Source organism: Cadophora gregata, assembly GCF_030347475.1.
Source record: "Cadophora gregata isolate MNR1 chromosome Unknown scaffold_7, whole genome shotgun sequence".
Taxonomy (NCBI): domain Eukaryota; kingdom Fungi; phylum Ascomycota; class Leotiomycetes; order Helotiales; family Ploettnerulaceae; genus Cadophora; species Cadophora gregata.
Genome location: NW_026695930.1, coordinates 43,952 through 70,507, shown reverse-complemented (window position 1 = coordinate 70,507; position 26,556 = coordinate 43,952). Strand labels below are relative to the sequence as shown.

Here is a 26,556-nt window from a genome sequence, read left to right as displayed (position 1 = left end):
GAGAATATATCAATTTAATATAAGTATAAAGAAACAGCAATTCCCAAAGTAAAGGTTTCACATTTCTCTCCTGGGGCTATGAAGGTATAAGAGTACCACTTGGCCTGTATCGTAACCTGAAAGAAAATAAAATGAGACCGAGATCAAGCCATACCTGCCTACCCATCCATCTACCTGTGTGTAAATGAAGACAGCGCTTGCTGCCACATTCATACCACACGATATTCAACATCCACAGAAAATGCGAAGTACATACCACAAGTGTCATGGTGAGCTATATTCCTCCCAGGATCCCGGGACTCTTCGTCCGCAACGCAAGCGGAAAGACAAATTGCTGGATAGATGGGTCGAGGATGAGACCTTTAATTCATCCACCCCACGAAGCAAGGGAGGGAGTCTTCAAGTCCCAGCCTCCAGGTTTGTATATATCCTGAGACTCAGACAGCATCCGCAACCGTTAGGTACCTGGATGGTCGGTCTCATACATACTTTGCAATCGAGGACCTGGATGGGAATTTTCGACAAACCCCATATTCGCATCGGTGTCCTTCCTCAACTTCACCGATCCGTGTTCTTCGTACTCGTGAATCTCGATGGAAGGAAGAATAATCTATCCGACTCCTTCCAAAGAAACGGAATATCGCAACTTACCTTCACCGACAGACAGACAAACACCTCACCTCGGTATTCCAGAATTTTGCAATCCCCCTCACTTACTCACTCACCGTCTCGTCCCCTCGTGAAAATATTTATAACGGCCGAAAGCACATGTAAACACTCACACTCCTCCCAATCGTGTCCACACCCACACCCACACGTGAACCTCATCTCATCCATCCCAGCCCAGCCCAGCCGTCGCCAAGCCCATCACAAGACGCACGGCCTTCCTCCTCGGCAAAGTTCGGGTATTGCATCACTCTTGGAGCCCTTGGGCTCTTGGGAGATTTAAAATCACTACCCCTGTCTGGAAGGATGTCTCGGCGCCTAGATAATCCTCATCCTCTCTCTCTCTCTTTCTCAGCGCATGCCGCTGTGGATGCCGCGTCTCGCTGGTGGGAGGTGGGAGGGAGATGACCCCACCTCCACTACTACCCCGGTTTTGTGGAGGGGAGGGGCTTGTTGCTCGGGACACGCGAGATGGGATTATTATTGAAAGGCGAAGGTTTTATGCCATTATTATTCGGCGGTGGGAATAATCATGGTGTGTAATTTTTGTGGGATTGAGCCGTGGATTGGATATTTGTGGTGAAGTGGGGATTGTTTGTTTGTTTGTCTGAGAAGAAGAGAAGAAGAGGAGAGGAAAGGAGAAAGTACGGAATGGAATGTATGGAGGTGCCTCTCTCAATGATAATTTTTCGTTGCGTATATGCGTGCGTGCGCCTTTACGCCTTTTGCCTACTCATCATGTGGAGAACGAAAGAAAGAAGGGGCTGATATTATTGAAGGATCGTTTTCTGGACATGGACGACTGGACAGCTGAAGATCCATGCAATCCCCTGGAGATGCGGGCAGTGTGGGACGCTTTGTTCGCTTCATAATAAAGTAATGCGGGCAGTGCAGTAAAATGTGCATCTATTGTATCGGCGATAAAGAAATCAGCGGTCAGTGAGTCGTGAGTGATCAGATCACAGATCCCATACCTACCAAGCATGACGACGCCGCCGCCGTTTCTGTACCACGCTACCGTTCCTGTAACCAATCTGGCGGGGTAGGTAATTTATGTACGATATATCTCGCATACACACCGCACAATAGTGCAGTAGTACTGTAAGATTGAAAGATTACATGATATAATCGGATGGGAACGGATCCATCCACGGGAATAATATCACCCTGACCGCACTTTCAATTCGTCGAGTCGTAAACGAGTCTACCCGAGTAGTGACAAGGACGGGACTCATACACGGGATTGAGGACGGAAGACGGAAAGTTTATTGATGTTTGTGTGCAAAAGCCTGGACCTGGATCGTGATCTACCAGCAGTTTCGATTCCCCACTAAAACATGAGTAGTGGGGAGGAAGTTCGCATCTTTTTTGATTCTGGAGAAAGTGGGATCTCCCCGTTTCGCAGGAAACTACTCATGGGTATGACGACTGGCTCTCCCAAAAGTCAAACCACATTGCAAGCATATTTCGAGGGTCAAGAAAAATTCAAATCTGGATTACTCTACTGAGCTGGGCACCACACACGCCAACCCAAGCCCATCTCTCCTCAATCCAGCAACTGGTGGCATGGCGTTCTGGCGGTTCATGAGGTCAACTGTCAGAATCCGGCCCTCGCTATTGGCTTCCCCAAATACTAGCCCTGCATACTGACCTGTTCTAGCTCAACGCCTCTGCGGAGAAGTACGGCTGGGCTTGCTTGGATTTTTCTGTATTTCAGTTCTTTGACGGTTTAGATCTCTCTAGAAGCGTTACAACGGCTGGTTCTTGAGAAGTCAGTCCTCTTTGCTTGCAGGTTGTTGGTTGATACTGGTTCCGGCACCGGACCGTGTGTGAGGATGGGACGGGATGAGGTTGTTCAGTGGATGGATGGATGGATGGATGGATGGATGGATGCAAAAGCACAGTATTTAAATGCCGCTCTTGCCGTGCTGTTGATCCTTCTTGTACATGCTATCGTGATTACTATATATATATATATATATTTTTTCGATCTGTGAGATAAAGTCTGAAGAAGGATTCTCTCGCTTGGGATGAACGGTCATTGTTTTGTACAACCATAATATGTCTCGTCTCGGCTCGGCTTAAAGGGTATCTGATCTCACATCATTCACATGCTTTGCAGTGGCGGGATTTCCCTGTCTCATATGAAAACAACCACATGTCTTCTGAGCACAGGAATGCGATCACACAACAGCTGTCAATAATAGAGAAAATAATTAAATGAAACACGAATCACAAGCCAGACAAAATGAATTTCAAGTCTTCGGTCTTGTCCCTTTTAGTCGCTAACTCCATCTTTCACCTCCACACAACGGATCTTATTTGCCCATTCGAGCCTCAAGCTCCCCCAGCCCCATCGTCTAGACCAGGTTTAAACTTGGTCTCCCCCCATCCTAGATCCCTGTGCATGTATGTGCCTTTGATGTGATGCTCCAGCTTTTTCATATGGGACCTCAAACTAGCATGGCTTCGGACTAAGGTATCGCATCCACTTCTCCTCCACAAACAGAGTCGCGCGGCGGACTTTTCCATGTCTTGGCCGTCTTGACGTCTACATATACATACTGGAGCATGCCCCCTCCGATTTGAAACCCGATCCCGTCCGCCATTGAAGTACCTGGACCTTTTGTTTTGATTTTCTGTCCTGTTTTCATGACCATATACCCATTGCAATATCAATCCAATCCACGAAACTTCAATCCCGGTTCCGTCTGTCAGGGTCCCTTCATTGGCGCACACTGACTGACCAGAAAAACGAGTCGACCAGACCAGACCCACGAAATATTACATCACATGCCTGCCTCAATTTCCCCCACAGAGACTATGAAGCTCATGCCAACGGTCGAGAGTGATTCTCCAGAGACCAAAATCGCTGTTGCACCACAATCTCCCACGTCCCCGGAGTCAAATCCAAAAAAGCGCGGTGCATCTTCCGCAGGAGGCAATGGAAATCCCAAGCCCGTCAAGAGGAGGGCGGCGAAGGCATGCGCCGCGTGTAGAGCAAGAAAAGTGCGCTGTGATGTCATGCAACGGTATCATGTCAATTCAGAGGGAGACGTCACATGTTCGAATTGTACGATGGATGGAATTAAATGTGTGATAGAAGAGAGTAAACGGCGGAAGTGAGTTTCTTGGTGTTTAGGAATTCAGTAATCCAAAAATTGACCGTCAAACCCCAGAAAACATCTGAATGGCACTCAGATATCACAACAATCAGAACCAAAACAACCACAACAATGGCCGAACGGCATCGTGAATCCCTCGGATATCTCGAATCCAGAAAACAGGAGATGGAGCAGCTCTTCGTCCAACGACTTGCCTGAAGACTACGCAGCTGCGGGAGGAGCTCACGTCCCCCATCCAATCTGTAAGCAGCCTGGGATACTCTCCCACCATTCCCATTTAACAACAGCCGCAGACCAGAATGTGTCCAAAAAGATCGAGAACCACACTATGTTTCGCAGGCAGGGTTTCATTGCCACGCAGTACGATCCAGATCCGACCTATACCCTCCTGACATCTGCATCCCTCAGCGGTGACCTGACGAAGACGAGACTGGCAACTCCGCCGATTCTGCTCAAGCATCAATTACCAGCCTACTTGAAACCGCTGCCTCAACGGATGACCTCTGTGGATATCGATTACCTGTTTGCGAAAGGCGCATTGTCCCTGCCCGATACGCCGGTGCGAGATGCCCTGCTACGAGCATACTGCGAATTCGTACACCCGTATATGCCTTTGTTGGAGCTACACAATGTTCTGGAGATAATGAATGATTCGACTGGAGAATCTGGCAAGATCAGTTTGTTGCTCTTCCAGGCTATCATGTTTGCAGGTACTGCATTCGTGGATATGAGCCAATTGGTCGCGGCGGGGTACACGAATCGAAAGGCTGCTAGAAAAGCATTCTTCCAAAAAGCCAGAGTAAGTATTTTTGCGTTTAGGAAGAGAATTGCAAAGCTAACTCTGCAGGTTCTCTACGACTTCGACTACGAAATTGACCGCGTTTCCCTTGTTCAATCCCTCCTGCTCATGACATATTGGTACGAAACTCCCGACGATCAAAAAGATACATGGCATTGGATGGGAGTGGCAATTTCCCTAGCACATACAATTGGTCTACACCGAAATCCAGAGAACTCCAATATGGAGCCCGCGAAAAAGAAGCTATGGAAACGCATCTGGTGGTCCTGCTTCATGCGGGATCGTCTCATTGCTCTGGGAATGCGAAGGCCAACACGCGTGAAGGACGAGGATTACGACGTCCCAATGCTGGTAGAAGAGGATTTTGAGATTGGAGTACTATCAGAAAACATCACCATCATTCCTCAAGACTGCACGCTCATGCGAACGCCCTCCATCCAGCTCGAACTCGCCCAAATGTGCATAGCGAAAGCCAAACTCTGCCTCTGCATCTCCCACGTTCTCTCAGCACAATACTCCGTCCTAGTCCGCCACCAAGGCATGCAAGGCCAAGAAGGCAGCACGCGCTCCTCCGTCATGCTCTTCCCCAAGAAACTCGACCAAACGGACGAAGTCACCCGCTGCGACGAGGAGCTGCAAGAATGGGTTCGGGATCTGCCTCCAGCGTGCCACTATACCGAATTCATCGGCCCCGGCCAAGCAGGCGAAACAGTCTTTGTCCAGCGTTCTCTGCTCCATATGGTCTACTACACCACTCTCTCTGCTCTGCACCGGCCTCAGGTCCTCCCCTGCGCAGGAACAAGTGGCGCCCAACCCGATTCCAGCAGAGAACTCCAAGATCTCTCGAGGAAGCAAGTGCGAGAAGCGTCTCGCGAAATTACTAAGATCTCCCAAAACATCCACGAGCACAACCTAGAAAAGTACCTCCCCACCACAGGCGTGACCGTGCTCCTGCCAGCCATCATAATCCACCTCCTAGACATCAAATCCTGCAACGACGAGGCCCGTCGCGCAGCCATGAACGGGTTCTGCCAATGTATGCTAGTCCTCGAGAAATTACGCGACAACTACGCCAGCGCCGACTTCGCGACCCAATTCCTTGAAGCCGCCATCCGAAAAGCAGATATCGACATGGTGATACCGAGCTCCATGGCAAGAAGCCACATGCGCCACGAGGATATCCAGAATACCCTCGCCAGCCAGAAAGTCCGCGAGGTGCGCGAGAAAGTCAAGATGATGTACTCCGCAAGAAGGATGTCGCCGCCTGGAGAAGCAGACGACGCCGTGCAGCATCTACCTATGGATTCTGGATACAGCGGGATGGAGAACGGCCAGATCGTAAATGGAGGTGGGCTCGAGCATAACCTTGCTGCGTCGTCTCTCCTCGCACATACACCACCCGATTCAGACTCCCACACCGCATCTGCCTTCTCGCCTCCTCCTGCAAATGGTGCTCAATCTCAATCGCAGGACCCTCTCTCCTCCCACACCAACAACACCAATAATAACCCCTACTCCTCCTCCAACACCAACACCAACATCACCCCCCTCTTCCCCGGCTCTCTCAGCCTCACCGGCAACGAATTCGACGCCAACGTCGACCTGAGCGATTTCCTCAATTTCGACGGCGCAGGCGGCGCGAACGATCTCTGGAGCTTGCCGCTCGATGAGGGCGCGCATGGAGAGAGTGGTGGATTCATGGGCGATATGAGTTGGGTTGATCAGGGGCCTGGGTGGAGCAGGATGCATAGTCCTGTGCCTGGGGAGGACTTTTTCTCGTCTGCTGCGGTGGGTGTGGGTGTGGGAGCGGGGACGAAGGGTGGGGAGGTTGATGTTGCGGCGTGAAAGATGCGAGATATTTTGGAAGAGATGGACAGATGGACTCTACTAGGTGGTATTAGACTGCTTCCCTTCTTCGGATCAGGATGATGAGATGGAAACTGGAGAGATGAGATGGGATGAGACCGAAAACCGAGAGCCGACAAAGAAGTCCAGAGGATAGAATGGGAAGCGGAAAGAATCGCGGTGGATCCCAGAGACAATCGTCCATCCAGAGAAATACCAGCGACCAGATCCATCATGGAGCAGAGGCGCGAGGTCGAAAACGAAGCGAAGAGGAAATCAAACAAACACCGCGGGGTGTGAAAGAAAGAAGTGATAATTTGGCTTCTACCCATGTCTTGGAAGAAATTTGGATAGATTGATGGCTGGGCGCCTGTTTTTGTATTTCAGCAATAGATCGACTGGTTTGGGCTGGGTTTGGCTGGCTGGCTGGCGTTAGGTTTTCTTGTTTTTGGATGAGTTTAAATGGCCGGCTGCTGAAGATCTGGACTTTTGACCTGTTATTTGGTTTTGGTTTTTGTTTTTTTTTGGGTTGTTGTGTTCCTTTGATGGCTTTGGCTACCTTGTTTCTTCTTGTATCGACAATCAGAGAGTGTATTGGCTCTCCTTGGATTGGATTCATTGGATCTGAGTCGATTCGATTTTCGTGAGCAATAAGAGATATTCGCGAGCTTTTCGATTTTTTTGCTTGCTTTGCTTTCTGGCTGGGTTGGCAGGTAGCCAGGCAGACAAACAGATAGTATACAGTACCCTGGGCGGCGGGGCCTGTTGGAAATCAAAAAGTTTTTCTTTCCCCTTGAATTGTAAAAATTCATATATGTATGCGGTCTTTCGAAGGAGAATTAGCTGGCGTGACAGCTTTCTTAAATCTTGAAATTGTGTTTTGATTGTGATCGACATCCGCCCATAAAAGCTAGGTGTGGTGCCGTAGTCGTATGCTTGTCAAATAAAAAGCTCAGCCTAAACGCCATCCTTTCGTTGTGCCAGCTATTCCCTCCATCCATTTCCTGGGTATATATCTTCCCCCACTTCCCTCCTTATTCTTCACCAAAATCCTTCCTCTCTTCCTTGCTGTCTCCACCCCCCCCCCCCCCCCCCCCCCCCCCCCTCCCGTCAATCATTCCCTATCATTGCCTCCCCCAAACCATTTACTTCCCCCTCGCTTTCCCCTTCCCCTTCCCCCTCTCGCCCACAGCTTTACCCTTCTCTTTCTCACTCTCCACAAAATCCCGTAATATCCCCTGTAAAGCCTCGTTCTTTCGTGTCATGAGTAAAACGTCTTCGGTTGTGATTGTTGTGCGGCCTGCGTGTCGGGAGAAGGACTCGAGGTCTATGGCTGTGTTTTCTAAGGGGAGAATTAGAGGGTGTAGTGTTGTGCGGGGTGTGTGTTTGTGGAGGCGTGAGGGAGGGAGGGGGGGGAGGGGAATGTAATGGATGTGATCATAGAGGAAGATCGGTTCTGTGCGTTGAAATTCCTGGTGGCACGATTGGAATTGAAAGGATCGGTGCCATACCAAGTTGTGCCCATACCATCTCCGTCATGGCACCGATGAATTGTGGTGTAGCCGTTGTATTCAGTAAAGCAGCTTCTTCATCTACCATTTTGCCGATGCTGAACCAGAGGGAAGCTTTTAGTTTCTATTTCATAACGTTCAAGTCAGCTATGTGCTTCAATCCCAGTCCTGGGGCTCGGATTGCGATTGTGATTGGAATTCGAAATGAACTCCGAGGAGAGAGAACGCTAGGGGTAATACCTCGCGCATAGGATCTTCATCTTCTTGTTGAGACATCGCGACCTCGAATAATTCACAATCAACCGTTGCGAAGCCGTTTGGGCAGACAGTGAGGGGTATTTGAAGTCTGATACAACTTGGAGGGGGACGCGTCTGGACTCCAGAAGACGCGATCCTGGGCCGACTTTTCTCCGTTCCCGACCGGTTCATTGCCGGCGCGGGAATTTATTTGCTGGCACACTTGCGGGCACCAGTGTCCATAGATTGCACAGTCATTAAAAAGTAATCGCCCAGCACATCCGACCTTTCCTTCTTTTTGGCCAGAGGGGTTATTTGAGTATATTCTTCGCGCATATTGCCACTCGATTTGGCATATAATTTTCTGCAATTGAGAGATTCTGTTCTGAAAAGAGAGAGAGAGAGCATAGAGACTTGGAATTGAAGATATTCTTCATTTGCGACTGCGTATCTGCGACGACTACGAACAACGACGGCTTGCGACAACAATAGCCTCACTGTCTATAATCCTATACGATCATACTCTGCGGATCGATCGATAGACAAACGAACGGCACCAGGCTCAATTCTCCCAGCCTCACCTGTCTTAGCAAACCCCTCACTCAAACCCCCTACGAACCACACACAACCTCCACACCCACATCCTCACAATGGACGCCCTCCTAGCCAACACCCTCGACTTCCTCCAATGGCTCATCTCCCTCCCCCGCCAGGGCTACACCAACCTAACCCGCAACGCCGTACACATGTGGGACGACATGACCACCCTCAACTACATCCGCATGATTGCCATCGTCGGCGGCTACCTCTTCCTGCGTCCCTACATCCAAAAATGGGGCGAAAGGCAGCAGGCGAAACAGCATGAGAAGATGTTGAGTCAGAAAGCAGCAGATAAGAAGGGGAAGAAGGCGAAGATTAGTCCGAATGCGTTAAGGGGTGGGAAGAGTGTTAGTTTTGCGGATGAGGGGAGTGATGCGGAGAGTGGAAGTGAGGGAGAGGGTGCGAAAGAGGAGTGGGGGAGGAAGGAGAAGAAGAGGCAGAAGAAGTTGGAGGAGAAGAAGATGGCTGCTGCAGCGGAGGGGGATGACAGTGATGGGATTGACATTATGGAGCACCTTGTCGATTACGAGGAGGGTAAGGATGGCTGGTAGATGCGCTTCGGAGAGAGGTTAGTAGGAATGGGTGTATAATACAATGGTAATGGTAGACGGACGGCTGGGTTGCATCTGGACGGCGGTTGCATTGCTGGCGTTAGGCTGTGGTAATATGGGATGTCAGGTTCATCAGCGGTACGATGTTAGCCTGGCATGACTTGTATCCTAGCTGGGAATAAAGAACGACTAATAATACTTCCTTCTCAGTTTAGATGGTTTCTGACAAAGGGGCTACAAAGGGACTCGACAGACATCATGGCTCCGGCTCAATATCTCCGCTAAATATAGCCAAGTGACTCTATGGAACGTCTGGAAAGGAATGATAGCTGAAGAATGTCTAACGCATAAGGTTCGGATTAAAGTATCCACGGGCCCTGGCTGAAATAGCCCTCTCTTTTATCTTTGGGAGTTCTTTATCTCTGTAAATAACCCACCGCAACAGTGGAGAAGTTCTTGGAAATGCTCAACCCCGGAACTCGGATGCAAATGCTCCCCTCACAACTCTTGGACCATACTCGGCATGTCCGAAGTTCTACTGCCATCCAGATGATACTATTTCTATAACACTCCATACATCATGGACCCGAAGCAAACTGTTCTCGAAGAGTGGATCGAGAAGGCATAACTCGAAGAGTGGATCGAGAAGGCATAACTCGAAGAGTGGATTGAGAAGGCATAACTATGACTTCAATCCAACGGGAACGGAACGGGCCACGGCAAGGTCACCTTTTGACATGTGGACGAGACTAATGTATAGCGCTGAATCGTGTATGTTCTTCCTCCTTGGTAGGTAATCTAGTAAAGTCTACTTTTGAGGCATAAAGGACGTCAGCATACCAAGTCTTTGTTATTGGGCTCAAAGGCATATATTCATAGCGCTGGATACTTGCCAGCCGGAGTTCTGTCTGTACGGCATCGAAAGATCCTTGGATACTTGGGATAACACATGACAAGAATGGAGAATTCGAAACGACAAAGTTGCCTAGAACTGGATGCTTGTCACAACGATCCTTTGTGTCCAGATTGAGTGTCTCTTTCCCTTGTCTCCTTTTGCTGTACAACCTCAACTTGGACATTGGTCTCGTGTTCAGGTATAATTGGGCTTCACTTCTCCACTAATACTTAGACAACAAAGTGAAAATTCAGAGTATCACTACATCTGTCTCTACCTGATTGATCCATAATAATAGACTCATCAAATCATATCATCACGTCGAAAGAGCACAACAGAGTCAAAAACCTTCTCCTCTCAGCCAACCCCTCCAACCAAATGCAGACATTACTGTAGATCATCAGAATTTTCAGGCACAAGTCTCTACCAATTCGCTGAAATCCGGGGGCAAATCACCCCTCTACCCGTCAAATGAACAAATGATATTCCTCCACCATATGCATGTACACACCCCTAAGAGCCTAGTCCCTGGAGAAAACACCACACACTTCACTTGAAGATATCTCCACCGCTCTTTTGTGGATCTTTTTACGCGGTATCCTGACACTTTGTGCGCTCTTCCCGTGAATACTCCGTAGTGTGGTAACTTCCGTAATGCAGAGGAGAGTAAAGGACAGTTGAAGAGGGGTTGTCTTTGTCCTGTCTTGTCTTTGACGTTTTGGCCACTGCACTTGCTGACGCCGCCGCATCTTTCGTACATCCAGCCAGCCCACCTCCTTGTAACCGCCAACTTACCCATACCAGTGATACTACGACAACATTCTTACGGCCAGTGTATTATTTACGAACTGAAGTCATTCCCACCTCAATACATCTCTTATTAACATCTAATACACCTTCGTCCTATGGCCACAACCTCCGAGAGGTTCTGCTAGGTTCGGGCTAAGCCAAGGATTGACCATGGAGGGGCTGCGAATTAATGAGCTGCTGGTAAATGGCTACTTCAAGACCAAGACAGCGAGAGACAAGAGTCCATCTGGGTACGACAGGTATAACATATTCCTTATTCCTCAAATAAGCTTCATCTAATCCCCCATCTCACAGAAATCCTCAGCCTCCAAGCTCCAACGTCCCGTCCTTCCTCCACACCCCCACCCATCACATCCCACGAGAACGAGAACGCAGCAGAAGTCGAGGACCTCGAATTCCACCTCCCCCTCGCCCTATCGTAGAAGACGAAGCTATCTCCCTAGCTAGAGAATCATCCCCTTCTATCCCGTCCTACGACCCCCCACTGCGGGGTAAAATCAACCAGAATCCTATCATACTCGAAGCAGAGGTCACAGCAGCCGAAAGAGCGTTCCTACAAGATGTCGATTGCCCAAAAGATGCAAATGGTAATCCAGAGAGGAGGTTTGTCTTCGTCCCAAAGGCGGAGAGCACTTCTGGTTCGGACGATGAGGTGAAGCAGCGGAGGAGGGAGCTAAGAAACAAAGCAAAGGATACAAAGAGAGAAGAGCCGATAAAGAATGGATCAAGGTATGAACAGGGGAAATATGATCCGAGAAGAGAAGAGAAAAAGCAGAGACAAGAATTACCACGACAGGATTCTAGGCGGGAAGAGAGAAGGGACACAAGGAGGGAGGAGAGGCCCGAGAAACCTCTACGGCAGGAATCCAGGAAGGAAGATCGACCAGAGAGGCCACCGCGACAGGATTCTAGAAGAGAGGTCAAGATCGAGCAACCACACCCACCGCTTGAGCGCAGGAGGAGTAGACAGGACCTCCCAACGCTCGAAACCAAAGTCCCGCGAGAGATCCCACCCAAATTCAGAAGAAGTGCCTCTGCGTTTGCAGCAAGTCCAAGAGAAGAGGAGTTTCCCAAACCACCAGCTCCACGAACACCAGCTGCAGAATACTTTCTCTCGCCAGAAGCTATCAGGCCTAAGGAATACTTCACCCAATCCGTCCCTCGACAACAAGCTCATGACGCGCTATGGGGAAAGAGTGGAACTCCGACGGACAAAAGAAATAGCGGCAGCTTTTCTGGATCGCGTCCTGGAACGCCATCTTCAGATAAACGGAACAGTGGGAATTTCGAAAAGCTGACTAGACCGCAGCAGCTGATGGAAGAAGTTGGTGGTCGACCAGGCGAGAAATCTGCCCGATCCTCGAGATCGTCAACACAGAGGAAATCATATTACAGCAGCAGTGATGATGAGATTGCGGACAGTGACTCCGATAAGAACAGACGCCATCTTGGCCCTCGAGGAAAAGAAGATTATCATCACAGATCTCCGTCTAAATCTAACAGGTCCTCCATGGATCTCAAGGGATCAAGACGTGCGAGTCCACTACCTTCTCCCAAGGTCTCTCCAAGTCAGATTCCTAGAGGAGATTACGTTGAACGTGCAGAAACGTTCCCACAGTCCGGAAGAAGAAATACGTCGCGCCCTGTATCGCCAAATTCCGAAATACCAAGAGCAGATAGATTGAATCCTGTGGATGTCCCACGACCCAAATCAAGAGCAGGCGAGCCTCGCCCATCTAACTCATCTTATACATCTCTTCCAATTCATATCCCGTCAAGGATTGATCTACACTCGCCAGGAGAAACAAGAACTTCGCCAGCTATTCCACAATTTGGAGTCGCCAACTCATGGCAGCCTCCATCTCAAAATCTCGAGAAGCCAGTTGGATCATATCGAAGATATTCTCAGGATATTGAACGTGGAAGTGTGGCGCCGCTCCCAACATGTCCGCGAACGCATTTCACTCGTGGACGAAACGATTGGTTGACTCTACCTCAATGCCCATCTTTCGATATCTGTCCGTCTTGCTTCAACTCCATCATCGCTCCAACCGACTTCCGTAACTTGTTTATACCTGCCGCTCGTCGACCGCCAGATGTCGAGGTTCTCTGTGACTTCGGTAGCTCTCCATGGTACAGGATCGCCTGGCTATTGACGAGAAAAGAAAGAAGACGAGATCTAAACCTCTTCTACGGCCTAGCCAACATCGCTGCCAGCTACCCACCTTGTCTCGGTAAACACGAAGCGATCAGACAATGGCATTCCGTCATCGACCACAAAACCGGCGCCCCAGTCCGCGGCTTCGATGTCTGCTTCAGCTGCGTCAAAAGCGTCGAGGTCCTCCTCCCGACCATCCGCGGCGTCTTCGTCCGCACAGAGACCACCCCCAGCCCCCGAATTTGCGACCTTAGATTCGACAGCAAGCGCTTCGTCCAGTACTTTGACGCCCTCGAAACCACCGCCGACCTCGCCTCCTACCACGACGACGCGCCCGATACCCGTGACCTTGCCAGCCTCGCCCGCCGCCTTGCCCTCTTCGAGGAGTGCCAGCAGGATAAAGACCTTCTTGACCGCCGCTGGCACATGATCACGCAACTCCCCGAGTTCACCGTCTGCGAAGAATGCTTTGACGAGGTCGTCTGGCCGGAATTAGAGGAGAATAAGGCTATTCCGCTGATGTTTAATAAGAATCTTCAGAGGTTGCCCAAGGCGAGCTGTCAACTTTACAGTGCGAAGATGAGGGGTATTTTTAGACTGGCTGTCGATAGCGGGGATTACAAGATGCTGGCTAGTAAGGCGAGGGAGAGGAAGAAGATTGAGAGTGCGTATAAGGCGAATTTGGGCGAGTTGAGACGCCAGAAGGGCTTCGGGAGTTCGGGTGGGAATGCGAGTGTGACTGGGGTTGTGGAGAGGGAGGTGGGAAGGTTGGAGGAGGAGTGGAGGAAGTGGGAATGATTGAGCTATGGATGATGGATGAATACATGATTCGATGTATGAATTACGAGAATGAAATGATGACATGACGGTTTATAGTTGAGGCCTTTTCCATGTGTTTGCGATGATAATATGGTAGGTCGATTTTGATGTTAGTAGAGATGGCGTCTGCTTTATTTTGTCGTTCTTTTCTCTAAGAGACATTAGCATGTAGCGACAGAGAAGGAGCGGGATGATGACTCCGTGAAGTTGAAGTGAACGTGAGATGATAATTATGTGAAGATTAAGGTCAACAGAGGTTCGGCTAAACGATAGGAACACGATGAGGTGCGGCATGAATTGGTACTCAGCACAGTGGACAGGGTGTGTATCAACACTACTTCCGGTAATAAAGACAAAGAAGGCTAACGATGTCACCAACATTCTTTCATTTGATATCTAAGAAAGGCTCATCGTTGGAAGGTCCGCTTTCTGTTCTGTAAAGCACTCTCCAAATCCTCAGAATCAACCAGAATTTTTTCTTCGTGGATGATTGAGAATAACAACCGGAAATGCTCTCTGCCCCAACCGCTGCCTCAATAAAATACAACCAGTCTGGCACCCCTAGCTGTCTCAACTCAACAGGGCATGACCTCAAAATACTTCAAGACCGCTCGGTATCATGCATGCCAGCTCATATCTCTGTCTGTCATCGCCTATTCCGTTCGATATCTCTTCCTTTCCTATTTAATCCAAGTCAGCATTTCCGTTCCCACTTCTATTTCGTACTTCATCTCCCTCCTAGTCCAGACAAATATACTCAACTCACCTGTCTATAACAATCCTTCTCATCCCTCAAGATCCCAAATCCCCGATCACAACGACTTTGCGAATCATTCTCTCTACCCTTTTGCTTTGAGACCCCTTGGTAAGATGAGTATTCCTCGGCCTGACTGCCATGAATCCACTGGGATGACCGATACTTGTCGTGGGGTTCGAGGTTCCGGATGGCATCTTCGCGGTGGAGAGAGAGTGGGTATCGAGCATGGTGGTTGTCAATACTATGAGTTCTTCGGGTCTTGCCTGGGTAGTTTTGCTTGCTTGTCTGAACTTGAGGTGAGAAGTCGGAGCGTCGCTCGGCGTGATATTGATCCTTTTCTCCCCAGACGGCATGTCGCTCGCCACGCCGACTTTCACGGTCAATATATCCAGATCTTACAGGCTTAGGACTAGATTGCTCGCCATAATGAGACCATCCACGGTCCGGTTCCTGGTGTCTTCCGTGTCCGGTATCGTATCCCCAACCTCGTTCAACCTCTCCATATCGTGTGTCATACGCACTACCTCTCGTCTCCCTACCCTCCACATCCAGGTGCCCATCCCTGTCCCTAGAATCGACGCTCAAAAGCTCTCTCCGCTTGCGCTCCTTCCTCTCCTTTTCCTTGCGTCGCCGATACTCCATGAACTTCTTCGCCTCCTCTGCTCGCTTCTCGATCGCTCGGAGTGCCCTGTCCTTTTGATCATCTGCTCGTTCTTTCTCGCTGGCGTGGCGACCTCGAAGTTCAGCACCGATGTCTTTCTTCTCCCTGGTCGTATCCTCAATGGAGTATGAAGGGAAATAGGTGTCTCGTTGTCTGCTAGGGGACGTGTTGGAGTTGAGGTTGTGAGTATGGTATGTGCGGAGGGCTGGATCAATGCCTGGGAAGGGGTCTTGCTCGCCATCTGAAGAATGTAATCAGCAGACGTATCCAGAGAGGTTGGAAATGTCAATATCTTGAGAGGCATGAGATATAACTCTTTTCCCTTTCCTTTTATTCATCTGGGGAGACAAGGAATCGACTCACAGTAATAAGCCCAAACATTCCACTCTGCACGGTACGTCTTAATATCGTCGATTTTCTGTTCTGTATCTCCACCCCACGGTCCGGAACTAGCATGATTGTCTCCCTCTGGTCCTAGTTCAGCTTGCAAGAACGCCGCGCAGACATCGTCGAAAACTTCACGTGTGCTGACTATATGGCGGGACCGAGGAGCGTTGGGATCTTGAAGTCGGAGCCAGATCTTGTCCTATGGAGTAGAGATTGTAAGTTCTAGTATGCATGCTGGCGTCATGAGATAGAGATACTCCAAACGAAGGAAAGAGAAGAGGGTGAGCCTTACCAGTTGGCGTTCGTACTGCATTATTGCGCTTTGGGTGAGTCGTATTTGTATCTAGACCTCAATGTCTGTTGAAGTATGTACCCTGATGTGTGCAGACGGAGGCTGCTAGATCGATCGTGAAATCTTTATCGAAGGTGAGTTTTAAATGACGTTGACGCGGTGAAGGAGACGGAAAGTAAACAACTCGCTTGTCTTAGTCTTCGCCGCTAATAGTACTGCACGCGAACCCCAACGTAAGGCAGAACAGAGATGACAAGCCCGTGCTACTACAAAATGTTTCGTTTCATTTTCTTCCAAATCAATATTTCCCATTCCAGTCAGCTTTCATTAACCATCATCACTGAGAACAGGCCCTCCACACCAGCGAGATATCCCACAGCCCAGAATCATACAGTGTCCCTGATCCAGTTGTGTTCTTCGGCCTCGTAATCCTCACCTGATTATTGATATTCAATACTGCAGTCGAGCCACACGGCGACCAAATCTTCTCATCTACAGCATAGTCTTGAACCGAGTACGGCGCGTTATACGGTCCCGTAAAGGTCTTTTGTGTGGAGCTTTGCTGTGCGTCTGTTCGATTTCTAATTAATATTGCCTGACAGAAAAGTTGGATGGCAAACTTACATCCAGAAAAGTAATATGTACTTTGATGGACAGCAGTAACTCCAGAATCCAGTGTTGCGTATCCGGAGTATGTATTTCCGGCTACAGCATACTGGTAGCCGACAGGATAATTGAGATTGAGGTTGATCTGGCAGTTCTTCCGAGCTTCTGTTACTGGAGCACCGTCTCCGATTGAAGCTGCATGACCTTTGAATGCAAGAGCATATCTTTTATAGACATTTCGTCAGTCTGAACATTCTTCTATGCAATAAATCGTTGGTTGGCTTACCTAGTGGAATTGATCGGTACAGAAAACCTGATCGAGCCTTGAGGACAGCCAGTTCCTCCATATGAAACGCCCTGCAGGGTTGGTGAAGTGAAGTTACTCTTTTGAGCTAACGTAGAGCCAAGAATAGCCATGGAAGCTAGTATGATGGAAGTGAGGGAGAACATTGATATGACTTGTAAGTTTGCGTGTGAGTAATATTCGTCAAAAGCACAATGGGAGCCGTGCCACTTATACAATTCATATACATCCACAATCCAATGGGCACAGAATGCATTAGTTATGTCAGTCCATGTTGTTTAATTAACGTTGATCAACCTCCGGACCCAAAAAGGATGCGATACCGATCTTTACCCCGGCAGTGTGTCGCGTTGATTATTAGCCTAAGTCCTACCTTGTTTATACAAATTAACTCAACGCAGGGTCCAAGATATTTTTGGAAGTGGCTAGCTCTGAACGTTCTGCTCTTGTACCGTTTCTTAGGCTCGGAAGCTGGTTTGCGAGAGGGGCAGGCCGATAGTCAGGGTGAAGCCGCCTGGTCATGTGATATCAACCAGCCAGATTGTCCTTGGTCAAACTTCATTGTGTGTCCCTACATTTCGCTCTTCAGCTTGCTATACAGATCATTGGTATCGTTAATCAATCATCATCATCTTCAAGTAACACAAATTGCACCTCTTCTCCATCTTCATCGACAGCCGATGTTGTGTCAGCAGCCCATCCGTCTCCATCGACATCGCCATTTCCTAGACCAATCAATTCAGCTTCTTCCTCTTGATCCACCTTCATATCTTCCAAGCCCACTTCAGCACCTACACCAGCCGTCGATTCATCGCCGTCTGTCCCGTTCTTGTTCCTCTGACCAGCTCCCATCAAGTCTCCCTTTCGATACTCCCTCTGATCCTCAACAGTCTTTCTTCGGTACCTAATCTCCCTCAACCGGTATGCAAACACGAAATCGTTTGTATGCTTCTCTTCAACCGAGTGTCCTACCTCCCTCGAAAGTTCAAACTCTGGCCCAACTTTAATTGGAACACCAAACGGTGTCATGTCAATCCCAAAATTCAAATTCCCGCCTCTGGCGCGAATTCTGGAGATCGCAACGTCGGCTCCTCTTGCTATCTTGATGCCGATAATCATATACAGGTTATTCCGGAAGCGACTGTCTTTCAAGCATTGCTGGACTTCTGGTTCCTTGAAGATAGCTTGGATCTCGGAGAGTGATGGGGAAATGGTTTTGGTAATTAGCTCGGAGAACTTATATGTTGACTCCTCTGTGTTGTCCCATGTCCCACTGATATCTGCACCAATCCCCATGCCACCCAGAAACTCTGCCCAGACTCCTGTCTTCCCTTTGCCGCTTTTAGATAGCTGTTGAGATGTATCAACCAGACGAGTTTCAATGACTTCGAGGGCTGAAAGAAGATGTGAATTCTTTCCATTAATCGAAAGTTCTGGGGAGTAAGGGGATTTGATGATGCTCCCAAGGAAGATTGAACCACTGGGAACTGTGTCCCGAGTTGGGACGAGGAAGTACGTCTTGGACATTTGAACAAGACTTGTATTAACAAGAAAGGTGGTTACTGCCAATTCAGTTGGCCGGTCGTTCACGAGTGATCTGAGCTTTTCGAGCTCTCCGAAGATTCCGAATACACGACAGGCAGGCGCTCCCTCTTTCTCGATGGCCTAGACAACATAAACCTATCGGATCTTTCCGTCCTTTCGATCACAACCTTTGTAGCAGTATATTCAGTCCTCTCAGTCACGGTAACCAAACGTACTGGCGCAACGTTCGGATTTGCAACATACACCTCATCAATCGACCCTCTGTCATGCGGGACCCAGTTAGATCGACTTGTTCGAACGAAAGCCCAGATCAAGAATAAGAGAAGCAAGAACCCAAATATCGAGCCAACGATTGCGCCGATGACTGTCCCTCTACTCGGTGAGGAGCTCGCAGCGGGTGGTGGAGTGGGGGTGGGACTTGGTCCGAGCAGGATCGTGGAAGTAAATGCGGCGCCTGTTATAGTGACCCAGAGACTTGTTGGCGTGGTTTCTGCGCGAGCAGGAATGGAGAACTCAGGCATTCCTTCTGTTGGGTATTCATGTACTGCTCTTCCAATGATGGGTCAGGATGGCGGTGTAGCCACTATTTGTACGCTCGTGCGGGGGTCCTCTGGATCCTCAAGGTTGGCACAGGTACCGGCGCTTAGAAGTTGTACAGAGATGTATGAGAGATCAGCCCCCTGGCCCATATTGTAGGAAATAATTGTTGAAAATAGCATTCAATGAGATGTCTAAGTCTGCTACTCCTCATACAGATATAGCGGATTGTAAGGTAGCATAAAATGGATAAATTTATTCGAATTTGTAACTCCCCCCCGCTCACTATCCAGACGGCCAAGATCGACAGGTCTATGCGGCACGGCCAGCCCCGCTAGGGCCAAAATCTCACCACCAGTAATCAGTCAAACCCGAGATTGGGGCTGAATAATGTCAAGTCTTCATCCATGTGATGGGTGCTCTCGACAAGTACGTGGATGGCTCCAAGCGAGAAGAAGCCTTGAAGTGGAAAGAGAGATGCAGGAAAGCTATTAGACTATCCGAGGACGGTAAATTCGAAGAAGCATTGGTTCTGTGTCAACTAAATCTCGACTGGAGCCTGGAGGTTCTGGGTCCCGATCACAACTGTACCGTGTCCGACCAAGAAGCCCTTGCACAGGCGTTATACTCCCTCAAACGCTTCAAAGAAGCCAGGAGATTAGACCAAGCTGCTCTGGACACCCGGATCCGAGTCGAGGGAGGTGATCCACCCTCGAAGGAGCTTCTGGAGGTGAAATTGAACCTAGCGCAAGATCACGTCGCACTCAAGAACTTCAAATCGGCTGCCAAACTGTATGAAGAAGTGTACAAGAGCTACGAAGACGTCGATATTCAAGTGCTCAAAATCGCTTACGACTTGGCGGCCTGTTGGCATCATTCTCGACTGTACAGGAAATCCAAAGAGTTGAATGAGTGGGTGCTGGAGAGGAGACTTGAACTACATGCTTCGGATGAGCAAATTTCGATGAGTAGAGAAGCCATCAAGCAGAATTTAAAGAGGATTGAAAGTGGTAAGAAAGAGAAGGCGGCGGAGAAACAGAAAGCTGCGGAGGAGGCAGAAAGGATAAGGAAGGAAGCGGAGAAGGGAGAGGCACGAAAGATGGAACAGAAGAGAAAAGCCGTCGAGAAGGCCGAAGTTGACGCCAAGAAATCAGCAGGCACGAGCCCGATCAAGGAGAAGGTGGCCATGGAGAAGGTATCGGACCAGAATAAATCTAAAGAGGATGCAGAGAAGAAGAGGCTAGAGGAAGTTGAAGCTCGTGCACTTGAACGCGAACGGCTGGCTAAGGAGTTGAGAATCAAAGAACGTGCTGAAAGAGCAGCAGCAGAGGAGAAAGCAAGGATTGAAAAGACCCAGGCCAGAAGGGAGCAGGCTCGGGAAGATGTCATGATACAGCTAGGCCACTCGCCGTCTCAACAAGGAGGTCCTACATCCAAGAATGAGGAGCCATCATCGCCAATTCCAATTCCATCTATCAACGTTCAGAAACCCGAACAACGACCATCTTCTGCACCCAAGCATAGTTCTGGACTTGAGAAGTGGAAAGATGGTCTAGAAGCCAACACAGGGAAGTTGAAGTCAAATGGCAATGTGACGCCTCGGCCAAGATCCAACTCACAGGAGACAAGAGACCCGACAGATAGGATCCCATTTCGTCACATCTCAAGGAATGATCTCCTCTCACAATTCGGATCGGCTCAAGCTGGCTCGACGAGTGGAAGTGAGGTCGGGGAATCTGAAAAGCCTCTCCGAAAACCTTCGCGCCAGCCTTTACCACCGCCTCAGAAACCATGGTTTGCAAAGCTAGATTCCAATACTGCAAAGCAAGAGACACCCGAGCAAAAGCCTCTTTCCCCATCGTTGAAGCCTGATCCAGCAGCCAAATCATCCCCTGATCTTTCTCGATCGCGGTCACTTAACAGCAGGAAAGACAAAGGGCCTGGAACAGGTGAGGTGAGATCTGCTTCTGCGAATCCTGGCAAGAAACGTGGGTCTTCCCCAGACGGCGGAAAGAAAGTGCAACAATATTATAGCCAGCTTTTTGATGCCAAAGGAGGAAAAGAAGACGATGATAGGTGAGTTAGTGGATGGAGTTGTGAATTTACCTGACTTTCCATAGCACATTCGCAGTAAATGGCTGGTTCGATAGCCTTGAGTCCGAGACCCAAAATCTCTTAATACACCTCCGAAGATCACAAGGAAAGAGAGTCAAGATTGCTATCCTTGACACAGGAATCGATCTCTCTCATCCTGATTTCAAAGAAGATCAATCAGCATCCCGCATGAACAGGCCAATCAAAACCCCGGAAGACTTTCTGGATCCTGAAGGCAAAGCGTTCGATACGTGCGGCCATGGAACATACTGTGTCGGAATTCTGCGGAGAGTTGCTCCGGAAGCAGATATTTATGTCGCAAGGGTAGCAAAGGATTTCGACAGTAATCTCGATCCAGAAGTCGTTGCTAAGGTATGACTGTCGTCTCCTTTCTGACAACTACTGACTGCCAAGGCAATCACTCGTGCGTGTAACTCCGACAGAGACAGTGATGGGAAACGGAACTGGAATGTCGATATCATCACCATGTCGTTTGGATTCTATGGTATCTTTCCACTCGTCCGCACAGCTATTCGACAAGCTCTCGCAAAACCAGTCCTCGTCTTCGCCGCCGCCTCGAACAATGGTACGCGTCGAGCCATCGCATTCCCCGCCAGTATGACAGGCGTATTCTGTATCAATTCTGCAACTGGCGATGGAGGCCGATCGAGCTTCAACCCCGAACCAAAAGCAGACAAAAACTTCAGCATCATCGGCGAGAACATCGTATCATCCTGGACGACGCACGGAAACGCCAATGCCAGACGATCAATGTCCGGCACGTCGGTGGCAACGCCAATGGCTGCTGCAGTAGCTGCTCTGGTTCTTGAATATGTTCTCCAGAACGATCCTGAGTCGAGCTTATTGAAGCAGCTGGACGAGTTCAAGGAGTATGATGGCATGTCGAAAATCTTCTCGCTTATGTCGAAGCATAAAGATGGGTATAAGAATATTATCCCTTGGGAGGTACTGTCGGCGGTGGGAGGTGCGAAAAGATCAACTATTACTGGACTTATTGAGTGGGCGATGAGGAATCCTGCGGGACAGTGAGCGGTCGTCATAGTGGTTTCTTCCACGTGATGGGCAGTCCAAGCTGGTTTTGGAAAGGTATCCAGCTCTACCCAATCAGTAAAGACATGATTTCAGTGAAGCTCTCCATTAGCGTGAACCAACCCCGGTGGAGACAAGAGCGGAGTTGAGGAGGATGTTCAGGACTCGCAAGGCGTCGGTGGTAGAGGAATGGGAGCCTTGCATGCACCATCTGTGATTTGTGGTTTTAATTATGGATGCCAACCATGATGGTGACTTGAAAGGATTGGTAGAGAGGTGCTGTGGCTATAATGAACTCAGTTGTGGTCTCTTGACGATATGGTGTCGCTATTACTGTACTGATGCCTGCGATGAAAGTGCTTGTGGGCAGAGACGTTGTGCGCTGAGTAATGATGCTAACTAGCGACGACACACCTAGGTAATGGAAGGCGCCCTCGGCGGATGATTGTATCAGCACAGTAGCAAAGATTGTATAAATCGTCGTGACTAGATCCATAGAGCTTTCTAACACATACTGATGAGTGAAGAACCTCCTCCTCGATTTGCCGTCTTTGGATCACGAATGGAAGGTTCAGAACTGTTGCAGTTCTTTATTTCAACTGAACGCCCTTTTAGTCCTTTGAAACGATTACTAGCACACCGAGGTGACTTTAAGGCACAAATGGATCATTAAAGGATAGCTGAAAGATCGCTACTTAATATTACTTACCTAGAAGCTAATTGCGAAGGAGAGAAGAACTTATAGCTCTTAGCTTAGTTTCTAATACAGCCTGAGTTACGTACGCTACCCTAACCCACGTGTATTATATCCTTAGAGCATGAGGACTATATGCTCTGGAAGGTCAATCCTTACCTGTCTCAACAGCATTCGGTAGGAGAAGAAAGGTGTTCAAGCAGCGGGAATTAATGGATTGCATTCTACATCAAATGGTTCACGATTGGTGGTTCTGGACAGCTTTGACAATAGGTTTAGAACGAGCAACGATCTCAGCTCAGGATCATTCAACATCTTGATCTGGCATCTGGTTTAGAAGAGTATTGCAAAACCTAGTTTTGTTACCGGATGCATTGTGTTTTCGGGAAAAAGCCAAGCGAGGGAAAACAAGAGGGAGTTGCTGTTGTCATGGATTTCAATGGCATATCCTCTTCATTTGAAGCTCTCATTAGTTTTTGGGACATAGCAGTGCTACAACCTAGATCAAAAGTTAGGTTTGACAATGCATTGATCTGTGGATTCTTGCTCGCGAAGACCCGACTTTTTTGAGTGAACAACGTTAGAATGCCCGGGATATTACCCGGAATGCTTGACCTAGCAGTAAAGTGCCTAAACTTCTCATAAAGTAGTGAGAAGCCGGCTGGCTGCAGTGCCTAGAGTTTGTGGGGCATCGCCGCCGTGAAATGGAAGGATTTATGCAGCTTACTCCAATGACTTCATTAGTTGGCACAGGAAGCCTGGCCAAGATCTGCTATAAAGCACACCTATCCTGGCTGCTGTCAACAAAGAGATGTCTGCATCTGAAGTTTCAAGATCTCGAATACGATTATGGCTCCATCCCTGGAAGCATTGTCCGAGGAACTCCTCGTCCGCATCATCTCTCTCACACCCCGACATGCTCTGCACGCTGTTGCTCTCACGTCCCGAACACTTAACCGCCTCGCAACTCCCGCCTTGTACTCCAACATCGATCTCGAAGGCTCCAACGGTGCATCTGGAACCAAGTTTCTCATCCCTTTAACTTACCATCTTCTCAAAAATACCAGTCTGGCGGCCATGGTCCAGACCTTCGCCATGCGCGATATGTTCAGTTCCGAGGATGAAGGCGACCTCGTGCCCCTCTGTGAAGGGCGAGATTCCAATTCCAGAAAGGGGGGGCCAGACGACCAAATGGATGTAGACTCTCTGCTTATGAAGGCCGTTGCTGATGTAGAGGATGCAAAAGAGGAGGAAAAATTATTCAAGATTGTCTTAGAGGGAAGTGATGAAGGTTTGATCATCGCACTTCTAATTTCAAAACTGCCAAACTTGAGGAGATTGCAAATTGTTGGAGACATGATGGATGCCCAGGAAAGGATTCTACATTTCATACAGAGGATATCAAGACGAGATACGCCGTTCGATAAGAAGCCAGTGTTGACGAAGTTGACAGACGTTCTGATAAGTGTATGTCCAGACCCCGCTCCCTGCCTGTGACTGTCTCTAATCTCCTGCAGGGCTGGGATGAGAAATACCCCAACCCACCCGACATGATTGGCGCTTATATGGAACTACCATCGATTCGCCGTGTCCATTGTTATCAACTCGGAAATAACGAGCAGGATGCAGTGACGGAAAGCCTTGGTACGCTTGGAATAGCTACGTCGCCGGTCGAGGAGCTTGAACTGCGGGGATCCCAACTCTATGCTGCAGACCTTGACAAAATCTTGAAGTCGTGTCGCAATCTCAAGACGTTCATCTATGAGGTCGGTCATGCATGGGCTTGGTATACCGTGCGAACATCTGATATTATGGATTCGATGAAGGCCGTTGAAAAAACGCTCGAGAATCTGGTGCTCGATCACTCTGAGTACATTGGTGACGCTGCTGAAGACATCGACCATTTGAGTGCTCTATCGCTGGCTGCGTTCGATAAACTGAGATATTTGAAGATCTCGGCGATGTTTTTGGGAGGTTTCAAAAAGGAAGTAAAATATGATTTGGGGCGAACCTTCCCAGCTTCGTTGGAGGAGTTGCATGTTACATATGTGGGAGATCAAACTTACTGCCCGTCATGGATCCCAGCTGCGCTACAGGATGTCATTGAAAGAAAAGAGACTGTGTTCCCAGCGATGATGAAGTTGACTTTACAAGGAGCGTTCTTGACAAATGCAGATCGCTTGGATGCAATTAAGGCGCTTGTTCAAACGGCGAGAAAGAAGGGCGTGGAAATTGTGATCCTGGCTGAAGATGGGGATACGACTGATGCATGGGATAGGGTACACGAGCGGGGCTACGGACTCCATGGTGAGATAGAGTGGAGTGGTTATCGATCAGATATGATACCCGATTTGGTTGTCGTGGATGTTGAGGGTCGTGGGTGGTGAAGTGACCTTGGATTGAGGGGAGGACCTGGCTGCGGGGCGTTTTGTTGTTGGGCAAGCCTCTGGATTGGAGATAGCGGATTTCAAAAAATTAGATATAGTGACTAGATCTTCAAAGTCTGATTTGCCATCACTCGGACATGTCTCGCTTGAGGTCTTTTATACAGACTTCGGCAAGGGGAATTTGTTGATATCGCTTAGCGAAGCGAGTATGGACTGTTGCCGTGAACATGCGGCAATCTTTGAGTATTTGAAATACTTAGACGGTCAACGGCTTGCCTCGCTGGTAATTTTTGGATCAAGTAAATCAAGCAGTGTGATGAGAAGTGCTGCTGCCGCGACGGTTGCGGTTACTCGTTGGCGGATGAGTGCTCAGATGCGGATAATGTTCGTGACTCTGTTGTTGTTGAGAATCTGTGAAATGCTAGAATAGTTACTACGAACGAGAAGTTTACTGCGGCGCTCTTTGCAGCGAGGAAGTGAGTGGAGATTGATGTTTGCGACAAGAAATCAAAGAGAAAAGTCCGCCAAACCACTTTTCATTCTCCAACCACCCCTCATCTCCAGCGTACCCTTTGCGTCCACCTCCCTCCCACTCCGACAGCCGAGAAATCTCTCTCTTTTCCAATCCTCAACTCCCTTTTCCCCAAAATTTCTCATCCATCTCCCCCGTCTCCACATCACCCCACACAAAAACCTCAAATCCCTCTTTCAAGAATGACCCCGCGCATGCTGATCATATAATCACATACACAGCTGCCTCTTGAGCATTTGCAATCTCATCGATGCGTGCTTCTCCTTGGTGTATTAGGCCTTGACACTGGTATTCTGAGAAGACAATGCTGCCTTGGTGATCTGTTCTCCCAAATAGGGATGAATGCGGTATGATGGGAAAGGGTATGTACGCGAATGTCTGGTTGGGTCCACTCCGTTTTTCTTTGATAGAGGTACTATTTGTTGGAGCATGAAGTTTCTTGCTTGGGCGTAGTTGCCTGCTAGTAGTGGTGCTCGAGATGGCGGGCCTAAGTATCGTCTCTTCCCCGGTGAGGGCTTCAAGGGGAAGAGATACTGGCTATCCTGTGATTTTACTGGATGGAACGTCAAAAACTCAAAGACATGGAGACAGAGGTAGCAATGGATGGGTGTAGTGGCGGGCGTGGGGTGGAAGCTTGAACCCATTCTCCTCATCAGCTGCTCGGATCTCGACCAGTGTCCACTCCTGCCCGAAT

General features: G+C 48.9%; 11 protein-coding genes across 12 annotated transcripts; 5 read left to right on the top strand and 6 right to left on the bottom strand.

Annotated features, from left to right (window-relative positions):
- The first annotated feature begins 2,907 nt into the window (after window positions 1-2,907).
- Window positions 2,908-7,514, top strand: CTF1BETA (Cutinase transcription factor 1 beta). 2 transcript variants are annotated; one of them, XM_058506432.1, is made up of 3 exons: window positions 2,908-4,033; window positions 4,085-4,590; window positions 4,639-7,514. In XM_058506432.1, exons 2-3 carry the CDS (start codon window positions 4,120-4,122, stop codon window positions 6,433-6,435), a joined length of 2,268 nt encoding a protein of 755 aa, XP_058357160.1. In that variant the 5' UTR covers window positions 2,908-4,033; window positions 4,085-4,119; the 3' UTR covers window positions 6,436-7,514. The 2 variants fall into 2 exon arrangements, with proteins under 2 accessions (XP_058357160.1, XP_058357161.1); XM_058506433.1 differs by having other exon boundaries at window positions 2,908-3,788; window positions 3,846-7,514.
- A 66-nt stretch (window positions 7,515-7,580) lies between these two features.
- Window positions 7,581-8,034, bottom strand: ONS95_012815 (uncharacterized protein; the record flags this gene model as incomplete). Its single annotated transcript, XM_058506431.1, has 2 exons — window positions 7,581-7,777; window positions 7,947-8,034. The coding sequence occupies 2 exons, from the start codon at window positions 8,032-8,034 to the stop codon at window positions 7,581-7,583; spliced, it is 285 nt and encodes a 94-aa protein (XP_058357159.1).
- Window positions 8,035-8,833: 799 nt separating this feature from the next.
- Window positions 8,834-9,334, top strand: ONS95_012814 (uncharacterized protein; the record flags this gene model as incomplete). The annotated part of the gene is made up of 1 exon (XM_058506430.1): window positions 8,834-9,334. The coding sequence occupies one exon, from the start codon at window positions 8,834-8,836 to the stop codon at window positions 9,332-9,334; it is 501 nt and encodes a 166-aa protein (XP_058357158.1).
- Window positions 9,335-9,348: 14 nt separating this feature from the next.
- On the top strand, window positions 9,349-14,268 carry ONS95_012813 (uncharacterized protein). The gene is made up of 4 exons (XM_058506429.1): window positions 9,349-9,472; window positions 9,550-10,983; window positions 11,034-11,278; window positions 11,334-14,268. Exons 3-4 carry the CDS (start codon window positions 11,190-11,192, stop codon window positions 13,993-13,995), a joined length of 2,751 nt encoding a protein of 916 aa, XP_058357156.1. The 5' UTR covers window positions 9,349-9,472; window positions 9,550-10,983; window positions 11,034-11,189; the 3' UTR covers window positions 13,996-14,268.
- On the bottom strand, window positions 9,936-10,610 carry ONS95_015066 (uncharacterized protein). The gene has a single exon (XM_058508752.1). The coding sequence runs from the start codon at window positions 10,411-10,413 to the stop codon at window positions 10,084-10,086; it is 330 nt and encodes a 109-aa protein (XP_058357157.1). The 5' UTR covers window positions 10,414-10,610; the 3' UTR covers window positions 9,936-10,083.
- A 135-nt stretch (window positions 14,269-14,403) lies between the features above and the next one.
- Window positions 14,404-16,134, bottom strand: ONS95_012812 (uncharacterized protein; the record flags this gene model as incomplete). Its single annotated transcript, XM_058506428.1, has 4 exons — window positions 14,404-14,696; window positions 14,783-15,675; window positions 15,798-16,020; window positions 16,114-16,134. The coding sequence occupies 4 exons, from the start codon at window positions 16,132-16,134 to the stop codon at window positions 14,670-14,672; spliced, it is 1,164 nt and encodes a 387-aa protein (XP_058357155.1). The 3' UTR covers window positions 14,404-14,669.
- Window positions 16,135-16,450: 316 nt separating this feature from the next.
- On the bottom strand, window positions 16,451-17,169 carry ONS95_012811 (uncharacterized protein; the record flags this gene model as incomplete). Its single annotated transcript, XM_058506427.1, has 3 exons — window positions 16,451-16,683; window positions 16,738-16,943; window positions 17,006-17,169. The coding sequence occupies 3 exons, from the start codon at window positions 17,167-17,169 to the stop codon at window positions 16,451-16,453; spliced, it is 603 nt and encodes a 200-aa protein (XP_058357154.1).
- A 472-nt stretch (window positions 17,170-17,641) lies between these two features.
- Window positions 17,642-19,089, bottom strand: ONS95_012810 (uncharacterized protein; the record flags this gene model as incomplete). The annotated part of the gene is made up of 2 exons (XM_058506426.1): window positions 17,642-18,688; window positions 18,784-19,089. The coding sequence occupies 2 exons, from the start codon at window positions 19,087-19,089 to the stop codon at window positions 17,642-17,644; spliced, it is 1,353 nt and encodes a 450-aa protein (XP_058357153.1).
- A 428-nt stretch (window positions 19,090-19,517) lies between these two features.
- On the top strand, window positions 19,518-22,732 carry ONS95_012808 (uncharacterized protein; the record flags this gene model as incomplete). The annotated part of the gene is made up of 3 exons (XM_058506425.1): window positions 19,518-21,181; window positions 21,226-21,571; window positions 21,614-22,732. The coding sequence occupies 3 exons, from the start codon at window positions 19,518-19,520 to the stop codon at window positions 22,247-22,249; spliced, it is 2,646 nt and encodes an 881-aa protein (XP_058357152.1). The 3' UTR covers window positions 22,250-22,732.
- Window positions 22,733-23,712: 980 nt separating this feature from the next.
- ONS95_012807 (uncharacterized protein) lies at window positions 23,713-25,460 on the top strand. The gene is made up of 2 exons (XM_058506424.1): window positions 23,713-24,410; window positions 24,461-25,460. Exons 1-2 carry the CDS (start codon window positions 23,793-23,795, stop codon window positions 25,328-25,330), a joined length of 1,488 nt encoding a protein of 495 aa, XP_058357151.1. The 5' UTR covers window positions 23,713-23,792; the 3' UTR covers window positions 25,331-25,460.
- A 674-nt stretch (window positions 25,461-26,134) lies between these two features.
- ONS95_012806 (uncharacterized protein) lies at window positions 26,135-26,515 on the bottom strand (the record flags this gene model as incomplete). Its single annotated transcript, XM_058506423.1, has 1 exon — window positions 26,135-26,515. One exon carries the CDS (start codon window positions 26,513-26,515, stop codon window positions 26,135-26,137), a length of 381 nt encoding a protein of 126 aa, XP_058357150.1.
- Window positions 26,516-26,556: the final 41 nt, after the last annotated feature.